This window comes from Chenopodium album, chromosome 1 (assembly GCF_948465745.1).
Source record: "Chenopodium album chromosome 1, dcCheAlbu1.1, whole genome shotgun sequence".
NCBI classification, from domain to species: domain Eukaryota; kingdom Viridiplantae; phylum Streptophyta; class Magnoliopsida; order Caryophyllales; family Amaranthaceae; genus Chenopodium; species Chenopodium album.
In genome coordinates, this window is record NC_137834.1 from 22,445,081 (window position 1) to 22,462,967 (window position 17,887).

Below are 17,887 nucleotides of genomic sequence, written 5' to 3' on the forward strand. Positions count from 1 at the left end.
ACCTGAACTTTACGTCTTAATCATTAGGACATTTATTGCTCTCGAAAACAGAGAACACCTGATCTCGGAATCCGAGAAGATACTTACTTTCCGTACGTTTTTCTCCGAATCCGTACTAACTTAATTTTCGGAGGCGGACCTCCAACCATTCAGAGCTCCGTTTGTTTTGCAGGTACATGCGCCCTTGTCGAATCCAGTCTTCGAGTTGCAACTCTCCCAAGGGACATAAAAACACCCGAAACACAATCAATGCTCCGTAGACAGATATATCTCAAATCAAATTATTAAAAAGCTATTAAAATCCCTCTTGTGCTTCGAGTAAATTTTGTATATATTCGGTGTACAGTATTTTACTGTACATTAAGGGTCACTTTTATCTAATTTAGGGTCACTTTAATCTAATTTAGGGTCACTTTTACAATTTTTTGGGTAACTTTTATAAACAAAGCATAAATAATTCGTAACTTTTATTTATGTTAGAGTAATTTTTATTTATATTAGGGTAATTTTTGCTTATTTTAGGATAACTTCATAATAGATGCATGTACCATATTTATGGTACTTCTGATTTATTTAAAAGTGTGTGTTTCTTCAATTCTAATCCGTGCTCAGAATTGAAGACGGATATATCTCAAATCAAAATCCTCTAGTTTTTTTCAGTTAACACTCTTGTTTTTTATCCGACTTTCTATAGCCTCTAGATATCATGGCCGAGTCAAACACTATTACATTAGGCACGACTTTCGCGTGAGATCGTGTTAGATTCATTTTAATTTGTATTTTCAAAATATTGATTTTGTAAATTTTTTTTTTTTTTTGTTTATTGATATGATTAGATCCTTAGAGGTATCTACAAATAAATTTAGAAAAAATAAACTTTAATAATCCCAACGATAGGCGATTTATTTTTAATAATCCGTACTAAGGTTATTATCTAATAATCCAAACTATGGGGTCCGTTTGCTTCCAATGGTTTCAATCACCGGTGATCTGGTGAAACGGTCTTTTTCTTGGGTCTATTTTGTTTTAATCACCACGTGTCAATACATAACTGGTCCAAAATTAAAAATAAAAAAAAAAGAAAATAAAAATAAAAAATTGAAAAAAAAACAAAAATTTCATCCACCCTTTCCCACTCCTTAAACTTATGGGAATCCTAACCCCACACCCTAACTTCGCCGGTAACCGACCGACCAACCCCCACAACCACCGAAATTGGCTAGCCGGTGGTCTATGTAACCCATTTTCGATCCCCGAAACTAACCACCCAGCCCACTCCAACCCCCAAAACCACCGAAAATGGCAGTGAAGCTCCCACCGCAAACAATGAATGCTTAACAACCATTGAGTACGATTTCAGTGCAATTGAATCCACAAAATGAGCCCTAAAATCTGCAACAACGACGATGAAGGCCGAAAATCGCAGCAATGGCGGGAGAAAGAGGAAGACTGGAAGAGAGTGAAAATGGAGGCTTTGGGGGTCTAGGTGGGTGATTTCGGGAGTCGAGAATGGGTGGTAGAGGACGAGGGACCATTTTCGGTGGTAAAAAGGTTTAGCCAGCCGTTTCCCGGCGAGGTTAGGGGGTGGGATTAAGATTCAGGTGAAGTTAAGGCAGGTGTGGTGGAGGAAGTACAGCGTGATGGGCTACTGCTTGGATTTGAATTGGTGGGAGCAGGGGATGGTGATGTTGGTTATTTGGTGCGGTGTAGGTTAAGAGTTGGAGTGGTGGAGGTTAAGGGGGGCAGCAGTCAGGTTTTTTTTAATTTTATTTTTTAAATTTTAGACCAATCACATGTTGACACGTGTCATGGTAACCTGTTATAACAGGTCGTGACTTGGTATTTACCGGTTAAGACTATTGGAGGAAAACACATAACATAGTTGGGTTTATTAGATAAATAAACCTTAGTTCGGATTATTAGAAATAAATCGTTCATAGTTGTAATTATTAAAGTATGTTTTTCCTTAAATTTATGCACTGAAAATCTTGATAAAAAAACGTGTCAACTATTTCGGAATGGGTGATGTACTCGTATATGATTTGTAAGATATGATATTGGACACATTAATCTCAGAACTTCAATTTTATTCTTCTTTAGGTGATATTTCGAATTTTAAATTTCGGACATTGGGTAACAGATATTAGATTCAAATACAAAAATTAATTGGGTGTTATTTACGATTTTATTAAAATTAAATCCAAATTAAAAATAATTACATATAATTTTATATATTTAGTATTTCCAATTCGAAAATTTATGCTATATCTGAAAGTTTTTGAAACGAATTAAAAAAGTAGTTAATCTATTTTGAATTGAATATCCAATCTTTGCTCATTCTTGATCGACGGAAATATCTCAAAAAGGCTATTAAAGCCCCCTCTTGAAGGATCAACCTAACTCAATTATATCAACATACTTGGCACATAAATGAATCCAAATTGGTAGAGGCGACGTAGATTACGTTATCCTTGTCACTTTTAACTTTGTTAGTGCGCCTTTGTAGTCTTTTTTCATTAACACCCTTGTTCTTTACCCGACTGTCCTTGGCCTCTAGACATCATGGCCGAGTCAAACACTATTCCATTAGGCGCGACAACTGCAGCCACTAGTAGACTATGCTTTACAAGCTTGTGCTCATTTGTCGCTCCCATAGTATTTGCGATTGCTGTTTTATTGTATCAAGCTGACCCATTTGATCCAGCACCATTCCCTGCAGACGAGTCAACCAATAATAAGGTAGCTACTGCAGCAAAAATCAACAGTGGGATGCTTAGGGAGTCGGAGTTTATCGTGTCTGGTCAACTCTTTGGCCCCGAGGATGTGGCTTATGAGCCTAGATCACGGTACATGTATACTGGTTGTGCAGATGGATGGATCAAGCGAATCAAGGTTGGTGAATCGGATGTTGACTTAGTGGTTGAGGATTGGGTCAATACTGGTGGGCGCCCTCTTGGAATTGCTATTGCGAATAATGGAGATCATGTCATTGTTGCTGATGCTTACAAGGTACATTACTAACTTATGAGCAGGGCAGACTCCACTTATACGAGGGCTATTCGATTAGTGTCTGACTCGGCCTTGAGATATTATGACCGAGACAGACACGAACCATAGTTCAAAACAAAAAGGGAGTATATAATTTTGTAAAGACAAATTGTGACTTACAAGAGTTCAAAAACTGAATTGTATTTTAAAATACAAGTACAAATGTACTGCTGTACATCAGTACATGGTTTTACATGATTGGTAAGATCAATCAATCAATCAAAGCCTTAATCCCAAAAGTGGGGTCGGCTAACATGAACCAAATTTGATTATTCCGTGTAGTCATCAACATAAATCTTTCTCCTCCATCCCTTACGATCCAAAACTTCATCCTCACGTAAATCCATGCACTTCATATCCTTCCTCACTCCTTCCAACCAAGTCATCTTTGGTCTCCCTCTTCCTCGTTTAATCCCTCCATGGTCCCACTCTTCCACTCTTCGCACCGGTGCACCCTCGGGTCTCCGTCTTACATGTCCAAACCAACGCAGACGATTTTCCCTTAATTTATCTACAATGCCCGCCACACCTACTTTCTTGCGAATAACCTCATTTCTGATTCTATCTCTTAAAGTGTTTCCACACATCCACCTTAACATGCGCATTTCCGTAACCTCCATCTTTTTAATATGCTCTTTCTTAGAAGCCCAACATTCTGTACCATAGAGCAACACTGGTCTTATGGCAGTCCTGTAGAATTTTCCCTTCAACTTTAAGGGAATGCTGCGGTCGCATAACACTCCCGTGGCCGCTCTCCATTTAAGCCACCCTGACTTAATCCTGTGGGTCACGTCTTGATCAATGTCACCATTCTTCTGGATGATCGACCCTAGGTACTTAAAACATTCACTCATGGTCAAATCCTTTCCATCCAAACTCACCACTTCATTGCTTGTCCCCCTCTGAGTGCCAAAACGACATACCAAATATTCAGTCTTACTCCGACTTAGCTTAAACCCTCTAGATTCCAACCTTTGCCTCCATTGCTCCAACTTGACATTAACCCCATCCTTAGTCTCATCCACCAAAACGATATCATCTGCGAACAGCATACACCATGGAACCTCATCTTGAATTGGTCTAGTTAATTCATCTAGAACCGTTGCAAAAAGAAAAGGGCTTAATGCAGACCCTTGATGCAATCCGATTGTAATAGGGAAATCTTTTGTCAACCCTCCGCATGTCCTCACATTTGTTGACACATCCCGATACATATCCTTAACTAGGTCTACATACCTTCGTGGGATACCTTTCTTCAACATTGCCCACCAAAGTATCTCTCTTGGCACCTTGTCATATGCCTTCTCTAAATCAATAAAGACCATATGAAGATCTTTCTTCTTTACCCTATAAAACTCCATCATTTGTCTTATCAAATGGATTGCCTCCATAGTAGATCTCCCAGGCATAAAACCAAATTGGTTATCTGAAATGCTTGTGCATGCCCTCAACCTTTGTTCAATCACCCTTTCCCACAACTTCATAGTATGGCTCATAAGCTTAATTCCTCGATAGTTAGAACAATCTTGAGCGTCTCCTTTGTTTTTATAAACCGGGACCAAGGTGCTCTTCCTCCAATCTTGTGGGATCCTTGTAGCCGTCCATATCTTGTTGAAAAGGTTTGTTAACCAATCAATACCAATCTTACCCAAACACCTCCACACCTCTATCGGTACCCCATCAGGGCCAACCGCCTTCTTAGGTTTCATCTTCCTCAGTGCAATCTCCACCTCTACTCTCCTAATCCTTCGCACATACTCCATGTTGATTTCTTCATCACTCATAGAGGTATCTCCTATCACAACTCCATTACTTCCATTAAATAATTCATCGAAGTACCCCTTCCACCTGTCCTTGATGCCCTCCTCTTGCACTAGGACCATTTGGTTCTTATCTTTGACACACTTCACCATGCCAATATCCTTCCTTGCCTCTTGTCTTCTCTTTGCCATCTTATAAATGATCCTTTCTCCCTCCTTGGAATCAAGCTTTTCATAAACCTCCTGATATGCCTTTTCTTTTGCTTGGCGAACAGCTGCCTTTGCCTTACTCTTAGCCTCCTTATACGCTGCAAAGGTTTCATCACTCCTACATTTTCCTAAGGCTTGATAGCATTCCCTTTTTTGCTTAATTACTGCTTTCACCTCTTCATTCCACCACGAAGTATCTCTCTGTACCGAAGTTCTTCCCCTTACTTCCCCTAAGACCTCTTTGGCCACTCTTAGGAAACAGTTCTTCATTCGTAACCAGGTCATGTCCGGATCCACCTCTCCATCCCAATCCGCTTCTTCAATTACCTTTTCTGTAAAAACCTTAGCTTTTGCATCCCTTAGGGTCCACCATCTTATCCTTGGTTCTTCTTGTCTAACTTTTTTCTTCGCCTTCTCTTTCAGACGAATAGTCATTACCAATAGCCGGTGTTGGGTGACCACACTCTCCCCTGGGATAACCTTACAGTTTATGCAACTTTGTCTATCTATGCTCCTTGTGAGCAGGAAGTCTATTTGAGTTGCATTTGCTCCATTCCGAAAAGTTATCAAGTGTGAATCCCTCTTCTTAAACCAAGTATTAGCCAAAATTAAATCATATGATTGGGCAAAATCCATAATAGCTTCACCACCGGCGTCCCTCTGCCCATACCCAAAGCCTCCATGGACACTCTCATAGCCATCTCGGCTCGCCCCAACGTGCCCATTTAGATCCCCTCCAATATATAACTTCTCTGAGTGGTGGACACCCTGCACCACCTCGTCTAGGTCCTCCCAAAATTGTCGTTTCTCTTCTGCATCTAAACCCACTTGGGGAGCATAAGCACTGATAACATTCACAATCTCCTTGCCACATAGCAACTTCAGCCTTATCAACCTATCGTTCTTCCGATAGACCTCGATCACCTCTTTTGCCAACCTCTCATCGAGAACCACACCAACTCCGTTCCTAGCTCCACCATTCCTTGTTCTGTGGCTCGTTTCTTGCCCAACATACCATACCTTATACCCCAAAACCAAGCCTCGAGCTCCTTCTCCTGTCCATCTTGTCTCTTGGAGGCACATGATGTTCACGCGTCGTCTTTTCATTACTTCTACCAATTCTGCTGATTTTCCCGTAAGAGACCCCACATTCCAAGAACCAATCCGCAAACTAAATTCTTTTCTCCCACGCTCCCTCCTGATCCCAACTCCAAGTCCTTGATTATTTGACACCACAATTGGGCAATATGGCGCGTCGCTTCTGGGCGACGACCTAGCAACCCTTACATACTTATCACTGCACCCGGGTCTGGGAAGTGCAGCGCGTCGCTCAGTAGGGAACGCCCCAATGGCACGCCCTTGCTCATTTGACACCACACTCGGGCAATGTGGCGCGTCGCTTCTGGGCGACGACCTAGCAACCCTTGCATACTTATCACTACACCCGGGTCTAGGAAGTGCAGCGCGTCGCTGAGTAGGGAACGCCCCCACGAAAATATCTGTTTGGCTCATGTCATGGTAAGATAATTTGACTTAAAATTTTCTATCTAAGGCTCCACCTGGATTGAGAGAAATGGAATGTAAAATTTAAATGGGTAATAGCTATGGGTTTGTAACCTTGGCCTGGATTGAGTGTAATATTTTGGCCCGATAAAAATTTCCCCTCAAATGGGTAAAAATCTCCCCTCAAATGGGTAAAATTTAAATGGGTAATAGATTAAATTTTGAATTACTTTTCTATTTATCTTTTTTATTTTCTTTTCTTTTGACGATATTTTTCTGTGATATTTTTTTTTTTTTTTTCGTTTTTGTTTTTTATATTGTGATTTACTAATTTGTTTGTTTTGACTTAATAATATTGTGATAAATTCATGTTTGTAAAACAGATTTTAATTTTATGATTTTATTGGATTAATCAAATTTAAAAGATTTTTAAGGAAAAAAAAAAGCATTATAATAGAAGGAAAATATGCAGAGCAAGGTAGCAGGACAGATTATTATAAAAACATTAATACAGCTGGTGAGTGCTCCTTATAATACCAAACATAAGAATAAGTTCCCCGGGCCCTTGTAAAGTTGTAATGAGTTACCTTGTGCCAAACCTACTATAAATAAGTCTCCTTGACAGTTTCCCTCCATTAATTACTTTCCCCTAACAACTCCCCTCTTAATCATTATCCCACTAATAACTCCCTTAAATCCAGGCAAGTCCTAAGCAATATGGACATATTGAAGCCAATTTTAAGACCTTATTTAGTTCGCCAAGTTTGAATTACATGTAAGATACCGGTGTAAATTTAAATGAATTTAGATAAGTTCAGATACATGACAATCACATGAATACACACCTTAAGCTACTTTGAACATTCAGTTTGGTATGTTAGCAACAATCTAAGCAAAATTTGGATGACTTAATCCAAATCAATCCAAACCAGGTTGAAACTTGTAAGTTTCAAATTTTCAATCCGGATCAAACTAATTGAAAGTACATTTTCTCATACAACGGTTGTACCACCCATTCACATCCCTTTTACATCTTCCAGAAACTGAGAGGTATATTTGAGAATTGTACGTATAAAAAAAAGTAATGGTTTTATTGTATTGATTTGAATTGGTTGAAAACCTTTATGCAGGGCCTGCTGAAAATCACTATGAACAAAGAAATCAGTCTACTAACTAATGAAGCTGAAGGAAAGAAATTCATGTTTACAGATGGTGTCGATATTGCTAGAGATGGTACAATATATTTCACAGATGCTTCGTACAAATACGGGTTCCATAATTACTTGAACGACATCTTAGAATACAGACCGTATGGCAGACTACTGAGCTATGATAACAATACTAGAGACACAAAAGTTCTACTTGAAGACCTCTACTTCCCCAATGGAGTTACAGTTTCGCCTGATCAGAATTCGCTCATCTTTTGTGAAACGCCTTTGTAAGATTTCAAGTTTTCGGTCTTAGACTACAACTAATCATAGACTGCACTAATCGTTTTCTTTGATAGAAAATTATCATCCAAGTGACCAAGTCATTAAGCATAAGGTGTATGATGTTCAACTATCTGGTGTATGTGACACTCAATTCATTCTAAAAATGCAGGAAAAGGTGCAAAACATATTGGATACAAGGTAGCAGGAAGGGAGAAGTTGATGTATTCATCGATAATCTTCCTGGATTTCCAGATAACATCCATAGTGATGGGCAGAACAGCTATTGGATCGCGATATCCTCTGTAAGGCTTTCAAACTTCCTACACTTTTATTGATTATTAAATTGCCTTTACTGAATTGTGTAATTGTCCTGTTTGCTATGATGAATACTAGTGGCTTAATCCGTATTTAGAGCAAGCAAGGCGCTACAGATTTGTACGGAAGTCCCTGTTGATAATAGACAGATACATCAGTATACGCCATATACAGAGAAACGGCGGTATTCTTGGTGTAGATCTTGAGGGAAATCCAACAGTGCACGTCTATGATCCAGTTATGTCGCTCATCACAAGCGGGATTAAGATTGAAGATCATCTATATATTGGTTCTCTAAATTATGACCATATTATTCGCTTAAATTTGAGCAGTTTATTGAGTCCACCAGTTGAAGGTTACTGAATTTATCATCTCAGCATCTTCCAGACTTTTTAAACATCAACCTGATATTTTTGACAGTGAATCTTCCTGCAATCTTTTATGTAATAACAAGATTTTACAAATCATATTACATATTTCTTGTTTTGCTTCCTTTGGCATTGAACTGTTAGGCATTACTCAAACTATATTATAAAACGATGCTACACAACAGAATAAGGTTGTCATCAATGTAGTATTTTACTCGTTCAAAATTAACTGTCACGTATAGTATATAGAGAGATCTGAAAAATGTAACAACCTTTTTTATTACAGTACGATTTTCTTTTATCTTCTACATTATGGGACAAACCTATGTAACAGTCAAACAGATTCTTGTCATATTTACTAATTAAGGCCTATAGCCTATGTGAAATTCTTCGTCTTATGAAAGGCATCCCATAGCCTTGGCCTTTTCTCTAAGAATAAACTTCTGGAACTTACCAGTCGCGGTCTTTGGTATCTCCTCAAAGACAACACACTTAGGAGCCATGTAATGAGGCAAATGATCACGACAAAACTTGATTATTTCCTGCTCAGTAACCTTATAGCCATCCTTCAACTTTACAAACGCGCAAGGTATTTCACCCCAGTGATTATCAGGTCTTGCCACTACAGCAGCCTCAAAAATAGCAGGGTGGCTGTATAGCACAGTCTCTACCTCGACTGTGCTTATATTCTCTCCACCAGAAATGATAATATCCTTCAAGCGATCCTTGATTTCTACGTAATTGTCAGGGTGTTTCACAGCAAGGTCACCAGAATGAAACCAACCTCCTCTGAACGCTTCCTTTGTTGCATTTAAATCCTTCAAGTATCCACTCATCACAGTATTTCCTTTGAACATTATCTCCCCCATTGATTTACCTGTTCAACATTTTGTCAGAAATCCTCTTTTTTTTTTTCCTACAAATTAAGTTATGATAAATATGCTAGATAAAATGAGAGGATGCAAATAACATTACCATCTGCAGGAACACTTTCCATGGTGAGAGGATCTCTGACATCAACATCCTCTAACCCTAGATGTTGTACACCTTGTCTAGCTTTCACATTTGATTTCTCACAGGGAGGCAAAGAGTCCCATTCAGGTTTCCATACACAATAAGTGCTGGGGCCATACGTTTCGGTGAGCCCATAAAGGTGTCCTACTTCAAATCCTAATTCTTCCATCTTTGAAAATACCTGAGGTGGAGGGGGTGATCCTCCTGTGAGCACTTTTACCTTGTTTGGTAGGGTCTTCCGGTCACAAGGAAGGGAGTTGACAATCATATTCAAAACAGTAGGAGCTGCACCCATATGAGTCACATTGTGGAGGACAATGTTATCAAATATTGCCTTTGGGGTGACCTTTCGGAGGCAAATGTTCGTGCCCCCTTGAGCTGCCACACCCCAAGGAAGGCACCATCCACTACAATGAAACATGGGGACGGTCCAAAGGTAAGTTGGCATAGGACCCATTTCATGAAGCAAAAATGTGGAGATGGCATTGATGTAAGCTCCACGGTGACTATAAACAACTCCCTTGGGACAAGAGGTGGTGCCAGAGGTGTAGTTGACACTTATTGGGTCCCACTCATCTGTAGGAAGTTGAGGCTGAAATTGATCATCCCCATTGGCTAAGAGATTCTCATATTCATAATCATACTCAACATTCTCATGTTCATCAGAGTCAGAATCTCTAATGAGGACAAGTAATGGTGGTTTTTCCCCGGTTATAGACATGAGATGGAGAGCTTCTGAAGCAAGGTTAAGTAATTGATAGTCTACAAATAAGACTTTAGCTTGAGAATGAGAAAGGAGGGTGGAAAGCATGGATGAGTCAAGACGGGTATTAAGGGCACAGAGAGTGGCTCCTGCCATGGGTACTGCAAAATGCAGCTCGTACATAGCAGGCACATTTGGAGCTAGTGCTGCTACCTGCCCACACAATGAAAGAAATCATGAAACTAAATATATCAAAATAGTAATTAGCCATATGTTGTGCAACCTAAGGTACGTTTGTTGTGGGGATTATAGGAAAGGTAAAGGTAATTAAGACGGTGCATATATGATGGGGTAGGCATATGCACAATGTTTACTGTGCTTCCGTTAAGCATCAAGCCTAAAATCAAAGAACATGAAGACAAACTCCATTGAGCATAAACCCTAGTGAGCATAAGAGCTATAACTAAGATGATATTATGTTATATTAGAGTTTATGTACGTTCTCGAGGTTTATGTTCATTGGAGTTTATGTTCTTTTGTTTTAGCCTTCATGCTCTTTGGAGTTTATGTTCTTTTATTTTAGCCTGCTCTTTGGATTTATGCTTGATGTTCATCGAATGTACAATGTGCATTGTGTATACTCCTCCACACCAAATATTGATTCCCCACCCCTCCACAACAAACTACTTAGGCAGGGAAACTCTTTCTATTTTCTAAAACAAACAGCAGGATCTCTTCCCCTACAAAAATTAAATGCACCCGTAAGAATACTACGAAAGGGTGTGCTTATTTGTCTAGTTTTTAGGAAACTAATAGTAGGGTAATTAAATAGTTCATCACACTCTTGCATACACTTCCTCCCATTCTTTGTCTAAAAGCTTAATTGTCCTTAATAATTTTATTATCTAGTACTCATGTAAAAAGATATGTTGAAAATTAAAGTTTGATGGAATGTTAAGAAACTAATAATGTACTTGCATTTGTTTTGTAAATCAAATGAACGATGCACGAATACAATTAGGAATTGTTGACAGTCTTATATTAAGTACTCAATGTAATTATTAATTTGTCAAAGGTTGTTTAAAAAACTAGACACGATGTTTACAGCAAGGACAACACGTCACATTTCTAATATTTAATAAAAGTTTTAATCATATAAAATCTAGTATGATCATATGAGAAGTGATATGCTCTTTCAAGTCTACGTCATTACGTTGAAGCTGATAAAGCCAAATAAGATAAGAAGGCGTTTGGTGGACTTGACAAATCTATATTTAGTGCCATTAGTGGATTAGTACCATAAAGATTAAAGAGTGCGGGAAAATGTAAGGAAATCTCCACTATCACCTTTGGTGTTTCAAGTTATGAGATAGAAATCTTAACCATAAAACAAAATCAAATAAATACAATGTAGGTGACTAGGCTTATAATTAAATATGAGTCCACCATATTCATTTACAGAATTATTGTCGATACAATGCAGTGCTAATATAATAATATAACTAATTATTGCATCTAAGATCAAAACAATGTGCATTGTGTCTAATTTAGTCTCCGTATTATTTTGGAAACTTATTGAAGTATACTCTAGATCGTAATCAAAAATAAACAATTAGTAATTTCAAAATAAAGAACATTTCAAAGATTATTGGCTTATTTACTATGCTCTTCATTTTTTTTGAAGAATTTGTTCATTTTTGTCATTGGAGTTGTAAAAGAATTATATAGTCATAATCAATTACGGAGTACAAGATTTTCACAATTTGTACTCTCTCCGTCCCATAATATAGTTTCCGTTTGTGTTTTTTTTACGATATTTAAGAAATAGGACAAAAAAGTGGATAAAGTACATTATTAGATAGATAAAAAGTACAATCATAGACAAAAATTAGATAAATAAAAGGAAAAATTGAAAAGAATAATCCCACCTTTCGCACATCTGCTCAAAATAATCTCACCTTTGCGTATTCCAGAAATAATCCCACCTTGTACACCCATCTTCCCAAAATGATCCTTTTTACCTTCAACCTATAAAACAGGTAAATTTTATTTTATTTATTTAATTTTTTCCCTTTAATCCCTCTTCTCTCACTTCACCCCTTCCATCACTGTCAACCACCTTCACACCACCACCAAACACCAGCACCACCTCCAAAAGCTTACTCAATCGTCACACAACCCCGACAACCGTAGCATTCACCTCGCCATTCACCCAAACCAACTGCTGAAATTGGCTTGATTTGGGTTGCAAATGCTGAAATAAGTGAAATTGGGAATAATAACGCTTCCCCTTCCCTCTTTCCCGACCAGAACCAGCCCTTTCCCTTGCCGGAGCCTGCCCCACCCCTGCGCCTCCCCCCGTCTGGATCACCACCAGAATCTCCAAGATCACCGCACTACATCTCCATCCTCTCACGACCAGCAACCCACAAAGCTGATGCCGCAACATTAAACTATGATTTTCTCTGCTAAATTAAATCAAGTGATACAACTTCCATTCTACCTTTGGATGTGCGATTCCTTTATTTCATGGGATTATTTTGCAACTTTCTTCTACAATTTTTAATTTTCTTTCAAATTTAATTTTTGTTAATTATTTATGAAATTATTTTGTTGATGATGATTTAATCAATGCATTAACCACACCAAACGTAGAGTAGTGTTTGGTAATTTGTGATCTTGAAATTTTGATCCATCAAATATGCTAGATTTTCTGGGTGGGCTTTTGTTGTCTGTTCGACGAGGATAACGGTGGGGTAGGGGGAGTTGGGTAGGAAGAAGGAAGGGGGAAGGAGAAGGTGGTGGTGGCGGCGGGGCATTTCAGGGCGATGAAGGGGGTGGTCGTACACGGCTGGGGCTGAGCGATTTTTAATTTTTTTTAATTGTTTTGTTTTTTTTTTAATAATTTAAAAATAAGACCAATTAGAAGGTGACAAGTGTCAAGTCACCTCCTTCTAATACAGGTTATAAATTTCATAAACCGGTAAAAGGATCATTTTGGGAAGATGGGGGTACAAGGTGGGATTATTTCTGAAAAACGCAAAGGTGGGATTATTTTGAGCAGATGTGCAAAAGGTGGGATTATTCTTTTCAATTTTTCCTAAATAAAAGTGGTAAAAAAAAGTACAAGACATGTGTAAAATCAAGGATAAATTAAAAAGTACAATAAATAAATTTAAAAAATTGAGACTTTACCTAATATCCAATGATAGAAACAACTACAAATAAGAACTATGGGGTTGTTTGGTTACACCAAGAAAATGGGGGAAGTGGAAAATCATGGGAATTTGAAAATACATGAGTGGTTTGGTTGACAATAAAAAAAGTAAATGAAGGAATTGCAAATTCATAGGAATTGTGACTTCTTACAAAATATGGGAAGTTAATTACCTAACCCTCTCTAGATAAATCAAACTTCCTATGATTTGCAACTTCCCCATGCCAACCAAACAATTTTATACAATTCCCATAATTTTGATATAGGAATTTAATTTTCATGAAATACAAATTCCTATGGGAAGTAATTTCCCATAGCATCCAAACGACACTTATATAATACTTCCCCCGTTCTATTAATATTGCAACAATAGACTTTTTGCACTATTTATCACTCTTGTTTGACCATATAATTTGAGTTATACGTTAAGCAAAATATAGTCAAGTGGGATCTTGTTGGATTCGTCTCATAAAATACTTTCACAATATCAACTTTTTATAATTTTTACTCTTACAAAATTATAGATATTTAGCGTATAAAATGTGTTTTGGGATGCGTAATTTCCTCCTTGTTGCAATATTAACAGAACGGAGGAAGTATAGATCATGATACATATCATGCCAACACGTGATATAATTTGTAAAAGCTATGAGCAATCTACACGTGTTTTCCGTACCATTATAGAAAATGCATCCTATCATTACCGATTTGTTGTTATTGAAGAGAACATGGTTTGTTTGAAGTGTTAAACCTTTTCCTCATAAATAAGTTAATGTCCTTTTACACAAAATTTATAAGTTTGAAAGAAACTTTTTTTTTTTTTTTTTTGAAGAGAAGTTTGAAAGAAACTAATGTTAAGATCATAATTTTTTCACCAAACAATAAAGGGAAAAAAAAAAAAAATCATAAGCCTTAATTTATCCCTATAATAGCAAAATGGTAAATAAATAAACAAAATAATTGATAAACGGGTCTAGACAACACCCGTCATAACTGTCCCTCAAAACCATATGGCAAGCCTTATAAAGTGGACACCCGCCCAAATCACAACACAATCCACCCTGGCTCGAATATCATGATAAACTGGTCCGGGCCACATACATCACAACTGTACACTTTATACGACCAAAGAGGTTTCACTACAAAACCAAATGACAATGAAAATAGTAGCCCCTTAGTCATATAAAATGGACACAACTTTCTTGTTTCTTCAATATGGAATACACATCTCAATACAAACTTTCACTTATACACTCAACTAATGTGGGACAACATACCACTCACATGTGGGTTTTCTTAAGGACTCAATAAAACATTGTAATTTTGTAATTGTATCTACAATTGTAGAGCTTATATTTAATGAAAGTTGATGATTTATTGATAATTTTGTCACGTGATAAATAAAATTTGTCAATCAGGTCAAGGTGAATGATAAAATTGTATTTTCTTGAATATCACATAAATAACCAAACCAACTCAGATGAATTAGAAAAACATACTATATGGCCGGGTGAAATGCGAAGGATGGTAGTGAGAGCGGAAGCAAGTTTGCCGCATCGTTGACGAGTCTCGCTCCAAGTGTACCGCAAACAACCGTACACGACGGAACTCCGGTGAGGAAACACCTTGGCGGAGCGTTCGAGGAAGGTGATTGGAGTCAAAGGAGTATAATTCGCCGGACATCTCATCAGACCATCCAACTTTTGCCATGACGCACCACCTCCGCCTTCCTCTCCGCCGCCACTTCCACCGCTACTGGTTGTGCTAAAGGTGGCTGATTTTAGAGCACATACACATAAAAACTTAGGCTTAAATCTAGACTTGAATAAGTGGTTTAAGAACTGATTTTTCATTGAAATTGAAGTATTAAAGATTTTATCCAAAGAACAAAGGAAGGTGGGGTACAGAAATAGTGGAACTAAGATGCAACCAAATGCGTGAACTTCGAATCACTGATATTTAATAGTTCCTCCGTGTTTTAATATGTTTAACATTTTGACTAGGAAAATCTATACTTAGTATTTAAAAACACAAATTATAATTTTTCATATGACACATGTCATCACAAGTCACTCACTACCACATATGACACATGTCACCCCTTTTAATCTTTTTGTTTAAGTCTTTATACATTCTATAACTTGCAAATTCAATTAAGAAAATGAAGTGTTTCATTTCCATCATAATAAAATAAAGTTGAATCAATTAATATACATCACATAAACATATGAATTGAATTATATTAAAATTGTCTTTTCAACTAATATACTTAAAATATAACTTAAACCAATATGTCATTTCATATCCTATAATCTTCATGTATATATATGTAACTAAATTCCTTTATCTTTTTCCCCATTTCTACCCTCATTCTTTTTTTCCATTTAAGTTTTAGCAATGAAACAATTACTTCGTATTTCATATCAAAAGTTTCAACTATTGAAAAACATACCTACATATGAAATAACCTAAATATGAACCCGTGCATCGAACGGGCCAAAAGGCTAGTTTAAGATGAATAATCCAACCTTTCACTTGTTTTTCCAAAATAATCCAACTTTTAGATTAACCCCGAATAATCCTACTTTTACTTATTATTCTCCTCCACCGCCCCCAGCAGGTCACCTTATCCTCTATGACCGGTTGCCAAGCCACGTGGTAGCTTCATATTGGTTTGATTTTTTTAAAAAAAAATTTAAAACTTAATTTTTTTTAACAAAAATCCTAAAAATTGAAAAAAAAAAATTTTTAAAAAAATCCCAAAAAAATGAAAAAAGTAATCAGAAACCCCGCCATGGACTTCCCACCATCAACCCCACCGCCAATCCACCATCATCTGCACCGCCGCAGCCCCACAACACCACCACAACCCACCGTCGATGAAACCACCAACCCACCTCCGTACCACCATCAACCAACCCAAAACCCCCCACCGTGCTACCTTCTGTCTTCCCGTGACGAAAATCAACCAGCCCACAAACCTCCACTTCCCACCATCCCAACTCTGCACCACCATCAACCAACCCACAAACCCCCACCGCCACACTAAAACCCATAGAAAACACCCCCTCTTGCCTATACTTCCAAAACCTCCTTTTTTCCCGTTTTCCTTCTCTCTCCTTTCGTGGTGGTGATTGTGGTTTGTAATGATGAAGGAAGGATAGATGAATTGAAGGAGGTGCTGCTGGGACGAAAATAGAGGTGGGTGGGGATTTCGACCGATTTCATGGTGGTGATTGTGGTTCGTGGTGATGGAGAAAGGATGAAGGAGGTGGTAATAAAGGTTGTGTCAATGGAGAAAGGAGGAAGAAAGGTGTTCATGGAGGGGGAAGAGAGGTGGTCATGGAGGAACAAAGAGAAAGAAGTGGTCATGGAGGAAAAAAAGGGGGGGGGGGAAATAAACTACCTAATCTTCAGATAACCGGTCACTTAGGCTCGATATGGGAGAATATGTATCAAAGATGGGATTATTTAGGGTTAATCCAAAGGCTGAATTATTTTGGGAGAACCAGCGAAAGGTTGGATTGTTGATGTTAAATTTTCCTTTTGACTACTATATAGTTTTAGTCAATTTAATTAACTTAAATAAAATATGGAATAACTAGGGTTGTTGAAGTATTATAATTTTATAAAATAAAGATAATGAGGTTAAGAGCTTGTTCACATTTACTTAATTTCAGTTCAGTTCAGTTCAGTTCAATTCAATTCCAATCAATTCAGTTCAGTTCAGCTCTAATCAGTTAGTTCATTTCAGTTCAGTTCAGCTCCTAATTTCTTTCTCTCATTAAAATATTCATTTCAGCTCAATTCAGTTCAATTTAGTTCAACTCCAATCAGTTCAGTTCAATTCAGTTCAACTCAGCTCAGTTCAGTAAATGTGAACATGCCCTAATAGTTTATTAAAAGGTAATTAATATGAGATGAAAGAAATAATAAAAAAATAATTTATAAAATTAATAATGGGTTAATAATTTATTTTTTAAAACAAACAGAGTGGAAATTGTTTTGCAAATCAAAATCTTCCAAAGTAATTAAACTTTGGGAGAACAAGTCCAAACAAACTAGTTCATCATTACCCATCGTGTCCTACCGAGCTACTAAGTGAGTTATTGTATTCTCGCGCACTAGAGTTAATATAATAAAGAAATAATAAAAAAAATAGAAAGTAGTAGTGGACTTAAGTGGGACTATGAAAGGAGAGGGATACTTGATATGTCCATTTTATATAGTAATTTACCCCCGTCCCTTGGTCATAATTAGTAGTGTTTTTGGCTCTTTCGAACCACTTTTATTACTAACTTGTGTTTTCTAGTGTT

General features: G+C 37.5%; 2 protein-coding genes across 2 annotated transcripts; one reads left to right on the forward strand and one right to left on the reverse strand.

Annotated features, from left to right (window-relative positions):
• Positions 1 to 2,439: 2,439 nt before the first annotated feature.
• Positions 2,440 to 8,762, forward strand: LOC145642646 (protein STRICTOSIDINE SYNTHASE-LIKE 7-like). The gene is made up of 4 exons (XM_081693832.1): positions 2,440 to 3,009; positions 7,652 to 7,959; positions 8,124 to 8,256; positions 8,348 to 8,762. Exons 1-4 carry the CDS (start codon positions 2,563 to 2,565, stop codon positions 8,630 to 8,632), a joined length of 1,173 nt encoding a protein of 390 aa, XP_081549958.1. The 5' UTR covers positions 2,440 to 2,562; the 3' UTR covers positions 8,633 to 8,762.
• Positions 8,763 to 8,810: 48 nt separating this feature from the next.
• LOC145642639 (isovalerate--CoA ligase CCL2-like) lies at positions 8,811 to 15,538 on the reverse strand. Its single transcript, XM_081693828.1, has 3 exons — positions 15,071 to 15,538; positions 9,613 to 10,567; positions 8,811 to 9,514 (listed from the first exon to the last, which is right to left on the reverse strand). The coding sequence occupies exons 1-3, from the start codon at positions 15,422 to 15,424 to the stop codon at positions 9,033 to 9,035; spliced, it is 1,791 nt and encodes a 596-aa protein (XP_081549954.1). The 5' UTR covers positions 15,425 to 15,538; the 3' UTR covers positions 8,811 to 9,032.
• Between the last annotated feature and the right edge of the window lie 2,349 nt (positions 15,539 to 17,887).